This window comes from Cucurbita moschata, unplaced genomic scaffold (assembly GCF_002738365.1).
Source record: "Cucurbita moschata cultivar Rifu unplaced genomic scaffold, Cmos_1.0 Cmo_Scf00004, whole genome shotgun sequence".
In the NCBI taxonomy this organism is placed as follows: domain Eukaryota; kingdom Viridiplantae; phylum Streptophyta; class Magnoliopsida; order Cucurbitales; family Cucurbitaceae; genus Cucurbita; species Cucurbita moschata.
In genome coordinates this window covers 6,197,844-6,207,228 of record NW_019268520.1, presented here as the reverse complement: position 1 = coordinate 6,207,228, position 9,385 = coordinate 6,197,844, and the positions used below count along the sequence as shown (strand labels likewise).

The 9,385-nt window shown below is 33.2% G+C and overlaps 1 protein-coding gene across 1 annotated transcript; it reads right to left on the bottom strand.

Annotated features, from left to right (window-relative positions):
* Positions 1 to 5,643: 5,643 nt before the first annotated feature.
* LOC111441960 (heavy metal-associated isoprenylated plant protein 5-like) lies at positions 5,644 to 7,689 on the bottom strand. Its single transcript, XM_023079170.1, has 5 exons — positions 7,536 to 7,689; positions 7,188 to 7,404; positions 6,856 to 7,082; positions 6,647 to 6,725; positions 5,644 to 6,553 (listed from the first exon to the last, which is right to left on the bottom strand). The coding sequence occupies exons 1-5, from the start codon at positions 7,542 to 7,544 to the stop codon at positions 5,916 to 5,918; spliced, it is 1,170 nt and encodes a 389-aa protein (XP_022934938.1). The 5' UTR covers positions 7,545 to 7,689; the 3' UTR covers positions 5,644 to 5,915.
* Positions 7,690 to 9,385: the final 1,696 nt, after the last annotated feature.

The following is a 9,385-nucleotide window of genomic DNA, read 5'->3' as shown; positions in this document are numbered from 1 at the left end:
AAAATGAAAAAAAAAAAAAAAAAAAAAAAAAAAAAAAAAAAAAAGACTCAATTAATTGCTCGGTTATTATTACTACCTTTGATACTCATTTCGTATGACAGCGATACGTTTGTATGGAATTTGAAAATATTGTCCAAACTTATTTTGAGAATTAATGGAAATTCTTCTTTCTCAAGTCACCATTTTTGTCCTTTTATTTTATTCCGAAAATTTCTTGTAATTGAAACAAAAGTATTTATTTATTTATTTATTTTGTTTCCTTTTTACCAAAAAAACGATGGCTTAATGTCTTCGATCATTATCAAAAAGCAGTCTATTGTCAAATTCAACATGATGTTTTAAACTATGAGTTGTTGAAATAATAGCCGCTAAAAGAAAATTGATTGGGACCAAAAAAAATTGTGACTTCAATAAAAGTGCATATTTCTAGATTAAGTACCACTTTTTTCAAAAAGAAAAAAGCTTGAAATGGAGAATTCTCAACCACTCTTCAAATTAAAAAATTAATATAAAAAAATATATGAGAAATACTTTAAATTTATACTTCATTAGAGATATACAATTTTTGGAATATAAATAATAAATATTTTGATTTATTAATATATTTTTGGTATAATTTAGATTTTTAAAGAAATTAGAGGGAATGAAGACGGAAAGCCAACTCAGAAAACGCGGGAAGCCTAAATGGAAGGGAAAAACAGAGGAGTATTTGTATTTGAATTTCAACCTTCCCACGTGTCACTGACGTGGACGGGTCCCACGTGTTCCCCCCCTTTGCTTATCTGGCGGCTCGGTTAGTTCACGGGCTGGTTTATATACCAATATTCCTTTGGTTTCCCACCAACAATGCACGTGTCAATTCCAACTCATTCTTCGGAATTTCAAACGCTTTTTCAATATTTTATTATTATTTTTATCGGAATTGTTGAAATCTAATTTATGATTCTCAAAATGCTTTTAACATTTATAAAATGGGATACTTTTTTTAAGTGAAAAGTTAATTTATCATTACAAGTATTTTTTGTTTAATTAAAAATTAACTATTTATCTCCCAAATATCTTTTAATTTTAAAAATACTTTTTAACTTTAAAAAAAATTAAAAAATACACGTGTGGTCACACTTAAAAAAATACTCATAAACTTTTAAAAATAATATCATAAAATTTGGAGATAATATATAAGATATTGACCGACGATTTTTTTTCACATATTAACCCTAAAAAAAGTTAATTTCTTTTTAATAAAAATAAAGAGCATTAATACCGTATATAAACTTTTAGTGGTATTTTTAAATTTTTAATTATATTTTTTTAACTCTAAGAATGTTTTAAACTTTTAAAATAAGATGGGAGATTTTTTAAAATTGAAAGATATTTTTAAAATAAATTACTAATGATTTTCATCCAAAACTAACGGTAAATGATTTTTTTTAATTTAATAATATTATTGAAACTTTTGAAAGTTATTTAAACAAAGTACAAAGCTTATGGACATTTTTATACTGCATGATGTTCATGATGTCCGACTCTGATACCATTTGTAACAATCCAAGCTCACCGTTAGCAGATATTATCTATTTTAGCTCGTTATATCATCATCAGCTTCATGATTTTAAAACACGTCTACTAAGGTGAGATTTTCATGCTCTTAAAAAACACGTTTCGTTCTCTTCTCCAACTAACGTGGGATCTCACAATAAAAGATGAAAAAACATAGTTTTGAGTACTTCTAAATAAGTCAATTGCCTGACTACGGCAACCATGAGGTGTTGGATTCGAATTTAAAATAAATAAGGAAATACTCAAAATGAGATATTCCAAAACTATGAGGAATCTAAATGAATTTTGTATTTTTTGAATATAATTTTTGTAATTTACTAAGAACTTAAAAAAAAAAAAAGTAAAATTCAAACATTATATCATGATAATGGCCCACTCATGGCCATGGTGTTGACAGCCTGACATCATTACATCATACACATCCATCCATCCATCCATCCCCATACCATCCACATGATGGGATTGATGTAGAAGTTGCCACCATTTTCAGAATCCGAGTCATCAACGAGTCATAACCTTGGCCCCACACAATGATGTGACTCACCATCCTCATTCATGATGTTTCGAAATTTGCCATTTACATTTAATAAAATCTCTAAATATTTTTTAAATAATTATTTTCATATTATTGCTAAATTAGGTTGTCCTCATTCATTCCTAATTCTTCAAATCCATTTTTTTAAATATTTATTTCTTCCCTGACAGCAAACATATCTATTACTAATTTAATAAAATTAGTATGATAATATTTTTAAATCAACCGAATAATAATTTTTTTAAAATTTAATGAAAATTTGAGCATTTAAAAACTAAAATATAATTAAGGCAAAAGTTGGCGAATAAATAAACAAAATATTGAAAGAATAAAAGCGAAAAGGACAAAAATCATATTTAATTCGAGTAGAAAGAAACATTAATATACAATAAACTCGAAAGGTAGTATTCCAATTACAACAAAATAATCATAATTTAATTTAATTTAATTAAAAAACTTACTTATGCAATGTCACGCCCGAGCAAGTTAACATATCGTACGTATGGACTTAATTTAAAATCGTAATTAAATTCCTAATGAACAAAAATATATTATTAAATTATACAATATATAATTAATTGGTTATTAATGTTAATCAAGTTGCTAATTAAATGTGGTTTCAATGGTACACCTAATCCCATTGTTTGGACCCAACAAAACCCACTGAGAAGAGAAAAGAAGGTTTTTTCCTCAATGCATATGCGATGGTGACGTCATTCCAAAACTAGCTAATTTCCAATGATTAAAAAAGAATTATAATATTATTAAAATTTTAATTTAAACTAATATTTATTTAATTTGGCAGTGGACACATAATAAAAGTGATAATATTAAAATAAATGCTTAATGGATATAAAGCTAACAAATAAGAGAAATACACGTGGAAACCAAATCGGCATGCATGTAGGACACGTGGCAGATCATGGTCGTGATTAGTGTGGTGTGGAAGGGTGCGTGTACGTTTAAGGAATAGGTGGAGTGGATTTCATGCCCATTTTGGCCTCCGTCCAAAATAAATTTAAAATATTTATTTATCAGGATAAGAAAATTTAAAGCGTGGTTTAATTTAAATTAATTCGGGATATTTAGTGACGTGGGTGGAATTGTTTAGTTGTGGACACCTCTGCAATTCCCATTCTCTTGGGGGTCTTTTTGGTAAATAATAAATAATTATTAATTGAAAAAGAGAGATACCTAATTTTCTACGTAGAATTTAGAAAAATAATAAATAATATTTATCTAGGTTGGTTAGTCATGTGAAGTAGAAGTGTATGGTCGTTATTTTGGGCGTTTGGAGACGAGGATTAGCGTATTCAGTTAAAGAACAAGGATACACATATCCGGAGTATGGAGAATTTAATGTGGAAAATAATAATGGAAATGTCAGTGTCTAGGTGGCGGGAGGGTATGCAAATAGGGCTTACTTGTGAATGCAGGTTTGATGAGTTGTCGCCTTCGAAAATGGAGAATTTTAAACGCATATTTCATGGTCCTACGTCAGATTCCAACTCGGACAGAATTAAATAAATGAATAAATAAATATATTTTGGGGTTATTTAAATAAAAATCTAAAAAATTTAGGTATGGAAGGGCAGGCATGAGACAAACACAAAATAGTAAAGAAGATAAGGTGGTGCTCAAAATGTAAGGCAGTGGAAAATACGTAACATATCCAACATTTCCACTAAACCCTAATCTTTCATGCATGCATCAAAATTTCGGGTCGTTTTCGTTTCTCCAAATAAAACAACGAAATGATCTCGAATTGATTTGCATGTGACCTACAAAGGGATTTACGCATTGGTGTAGTGCTCGATCTAATTTTTTTGAGTTCGGTATTCAGTTCATGTTGATGTGTAAAGCGAGCTCGAAGAAGCTGAGTGTCACAGTCATGCTTAGCTGTATGCCCATTGTTAAGAATATTTAGTAATAAATGATAGTTTACATATATATCATATTTGGTATTTTATTATTATCTTATTATGGTAACTTCCACACCATTTAGGTGTAGTGGATTAATCAAACATTCTCATGGTATTAGAGTTCTTTCGGTTTAACAATCCCGATCCCTTATTTTCAATGGCTTTTGAATCCCCTACTCATCTTCTTTTCCACCACCCCTGTTGGCTTTAACGCCGCAAGGGCAATCTCCATGATTGCCACATGCAGAGCCGATTGATTACTCTTCGGCTCCACCCTATTGAACCAAAACACCCTTCGCCATACTTTGTGCATACAACCTCACCTTTTCTAACACAATCGATTTTCCCTCAACCAACATAGTCTCTTTCATTTTCTTCCCAATCTTCCGTTCATTCTTCACAGAAACCCTAACCTAAACCTATTAACCTTCTGCAGAGATTTACTTTTGGAATCTGGGCGCCGCACTGGCCTCTTCGCCAACCAAGTGGCCGCCGCCCTTCTAGCCAAAATTGGCTCATTCGCCCACCGTGGCGACTCTTCCGACTTCAACATTGTATTTGTCCATTGCTCTAGGTTTCCCCTTCTACTTCTTGGGTTCACATATTCTCACCAGAGCTAAGGCAACATCGTCGGTAAGCGACGATCCCTCTTCATGGGTTAGACAAATTCTCGCCGAAGCCAAAACAGTATCGCCGTTGAGCGACAATCCCTCTACAGTTTTCGATGGCCAATAAAGTGTTTCTCGACGCCTCCTCCGAACCAGGTTGTTAACATCTTCACAAAAAGTGTTTCTCAACCTCTCTTTGAATTTTTCAAATCCAAGTTTCACGTTCGTTCAAATCCGACGCTCAGCTTAGGATGGGGTGTTAAGGATATTTAGTAATAAATTATAATTTACCATATATATCATATTTGATATTTTATTATAAGACAGATATGTGTCTTGTTACCGAGGTATCTTTCCATTTATTACTGTTTCCATATTTTACTATTTTATTTGATTATAAATAAAATAACTTTTACACCATTTAGATGTGATGGATTAATCAAACACTCACCCATGAACCTTTTTATTTAATTTCATGTTGTATTGTCTTGGATTTAATCAAACACTCACTCACTCATGCTATGCTGAACCTATTTATTTAATTTAATGTTATATTGTCTTACTGTTGTATTTATGTTTGTACGACGGTAAAATCATGTCTAGATTTGACAGAATAAATCACAAGGTCTAAAATTAATTAGTAAATTAAGGCAGACCATTAGTCTAATCTTTTATATAACCGAGGTAAACAAGTCAAAGCATCTCTAAGCTACTTTCACACTTCCCAAAACAGGCTTCAGGATTCTCCACGTTACCTTTTTTTGTTTTTATCCACTCATTTCACTTTCACTTTCTATTTCTTTTTTCAAAAAATAATTTATTTAAATACTCTAATTAATCTCCATTAATTAATTAATTAATTAATTAAAAAAGAAATTAAAGCCCTCATAAGTAATGATGAAATAAAAAGAGGGTTCAGGAGTGCCATCATTTCCACGCAATACCTTCCATCATTTCCTTTTTTAAATCTATTAAATTAATTTTTTAATTACTTTATTAAACGCATTTATTTTTAAAATTAAACTGAAATATTCATCTAATTAACGTCAAAAATTCTTGAGGTTGACAAGATACAACGAAAAAGACGAACCACCCAACTAACCAACCAACCAACACAAACTAAAACTGGTTTTCACCAGCTGAACCGAACCGAACCGGACCTCAAAAATCCATTTTTCCATTTTTTCTCTTTTATGGCGAGCACATCTTGATTTTTACATGTGTCGATATTTACAGATTTATGGATTTTTTTTTTTTCCCTCAGATGAATCTCAGCCGTTGATTGGAATCTTACATGACGGAACAAGCGTTGGGATTCTCATCGCTGAACATCTGCGGCTGATCCTGTTGCATGTGGTGAGGGAAGTGGTGGTCCATTGGAACGACGTCGTATCTATGGTCTGTGTAACCATGGTTAGCGTAACCGTAGTTGGGGGTATAGTAACTCGGGTTTGCTTCCATTGAGTAGCTATGGTGGTACTGCATCGGCGCCTCGTAGTATAGTGGTTGGTAGGGATATCCGCCGTAATACTCTAACTTGTTCATTACATCCACCGGCTTTGCACCGCCACCCTCGGCGGCAGCGGGAGGTGGTGCAGGTTTCGATTCCACCGCCTCTTTTTTTTCACCACCGCCTTCCTTTTTCTCACCGCCGCCTTCCTTTTCCTTTTTCTCACCACCGCCATCAGCTTCTTCCTTCTTCTTCTCACCGCCTCCAGCTTCAACGGCGACGGGGACAGCAACCACGGCGGCAGGTGCAGGGGATTCTTCTTTTTTCTTTTCACCGGCGGGTTCTTCCTTCTTGGGTGGGATAACCTCCACGTTCCTTTTGAGTTTGTCTTTGAGATACGGCTCGAGTTGCTTCACATCCATTGTTCCTTTCACGGTGACCAAATCCTTGGCTCCGTCCAAAGCCACCGATTGAACCCCTGTTCAATTACAAGATACAAAACGTCAATTTAATTTGATTTCATTTGGGAATCTGTTTTACTGAGATAAAATTATGATATTTTAGACCTTACCGTTGATTTTCAAGATGATTTTGCGGATTTTTTGTATGCAACCTTCACAATGCAGCCGGATTTTCAAGACGACAGTGCTCTGTTTCAATGAATGAAAAACAGAGTATGAACAGTGGTTGAGAGATGAACTAAGAAACAAGAAAACTAAAACGTGGGTATCATGGGAGTTGTTCTTATTACGTTAATTATGAACAGTGATTGATACTCACCTCTTTGGGTTTTTCTTCAGGAGCTTTCTTCTCCTCCGGCTTCTTCTCATCGGCCTTCTTCTCCGCCGGGGCGGCGACAGCGCCGCCGTCTTTTTTCGGCTGCGGGGAAATAAGCTCCACTTTCTTCTTGGTTTTAAGCTCCAATTTCTCTTTCACCGCAACGACATCCATTTTCCCAATCACAGTTAACTTATTCGCTCCACAATCCGTCTTAACACTCTCCACATCTGACCCACAAATTCAATTAAAAAAAATATAAGAATTATACGAATAAAAGGAATAATTTGGATTGAGATTCCAAAAAGTGTTCGATTCCGAAATCTAGAATTTACCTTTGACATGTCGGACAGTTCGTTTAATCTTCTTTGCACACCCTTCGCAATGCATGTCGATTTTGTATACGGCGGTGATAGCTCCGCCGTCCTCTTTCTTCGCTCCACCCTCCGCGACTGCCGGAACTGCCGCCGGAGCTGGAGCTGGAGCTACAGCAGCCGCCGATTTCTTCTCAACTTCATTTTTAGCTGCTGCAACTGCTTCTTCCACCTTTTGCTGCAGAACCCACGAAAAGAATTCATCAGAAGAAACAAATTTTGTAATTACAATTCGAAAAATTCAAAATAAAAAATTGGACATCGAGAGAGATCGAGAGAGATCAGAGAGAGAGAGAGAGAGAATCCGACCTCTCCCATTTCTTTTTGTTTTTCTTTTCCTCTTTGATTCGTTGATTGGGAGTACAATGGTGGGAGGATTTGGCTTATATAGAACTGGGATTTGAATGGCTATGTATGTATGTATGATGGTAATGCATGGCATGATGATAATATGGTCAGGATGGTGGGGCGTTGGCCTTGCCGTCCGATTAGACTGGATGCCCTTTTTCAATCATATCGGATGTATCTGTATCCAATCACCTGGTTTTAAGTGGATGCCACATGGGCAGGTGAAATACCCACAATACCCCTTCCCACCATTTTGTTTTATATTATTAATTAACTTTTTTTGAAATTTTAGATAGAAAATAAAAAAAATAACTGTAATATTGAATTACCGATAATACCCTGTTCAAACAAGATTCGTTACTATCCATTCAGTTTGGTAAAAGAAAAAACTATGGGCGGTACGGTAAATTGGGCTTTGTAGAAACGGTTTTTAATATTTAAATATTTTATCTTACTTTATCTTTTCCCTTTCTTTTAATTTATTTTAATTGTGCGTTGTTTTTTTATTCGTCGTTGGAATGATTTAATAATATAATAATATATTCAAACTAAATTTTAAAATATTTTTATTATTTCAATAGCTTTAACCTTACTTTTCATAATTTAATCATTTAAAAATAGGTTAAATATTAAAAAATATTTTACTTTTTCAAAAATTGTACTAATTTTAAATAATTACTATATGTAACAAAATAGTTTGTATATATAAACGTCGATTTTAATGCCATTTTTGAGGTAATGTTTTTTTTTTTTTGTCAATATATGTAGGAGAAATGTCTCGTTTTTGCTCTCTATTTTAGATCCCTTTTTGCTTTATTAGAGATTTTTATAAATTTTGACTGCTTTATTTTTCGTGCTAAACGTCATGTGTGATGATTTACTTACGTGGGCATGAATTTAAAAGATTAAGATCGGTTTAATATTTTAAGTTTATCGAGCTTTTTTTTTTTTGTTAAATTGATACATGAATATATATTAATTATAATTGTTTATTTTTTTTTAATATTGGAGTAAAAAGTTAAAATGGATATTTTAAAATTGAGATAAAGAGGGAGGCAATGAATTTGAACATTCTAGATTTAGTGGCTGCTGCGGTGAGGCGCCGCCATCTAAGGAAATTAACGGCGGCGGAGGGGGCGGTCCTGAAAAGGAAATGTATTTGACTTAAGCCAATGAACTTATTTTATGGAACAAAGGAAAAGGCGCGAATCGAGATGGCGTTTACTGGGGGAGGGAAGCCGTGGTTCATGTTGAAAGGGTGAATGAGGATAACGTGTCAACATCTGAATGAGCTGTGACGAAACGTAGCCCACTAGCGGGGTGAGTTTGACAACCATTCTTCAATTTTTGTCCTGTCTTCGGGTCGGGTGGGGGACCGGGCTCATTATTGTTTGGACAAAGTTTGGAACCTTATTACTATTTCAATTCATTCATTTCATTTCACCATCTTTATTTTATTTTATTTATTAATTTCCTTCCCCCACAAAAATCCCATCAAAATCCAATTAAATTTAAAAAATATGTAGTAATAAAAAAATAAAATAGTTATCTAACCAAATCTTAAATAAACGAGTATTTTTACAAAGTCTAAATTAAATTACCTTTTATTATTTATAAATACCTTAGACTAAAAAACATTGATATAGAGATTAATATTTTGTTTAATATATATATTAAAACTTTATTGTTGAATCACGTTATTGTTGTTATGTAGGACAAAGTTACACATGTGAACTATGTACTTGAAAGATGGTACAAGTCGAGCCGTGGAAAAGGTAAACAAAAAGATAACTATCTTTTTTTTTTTTTTT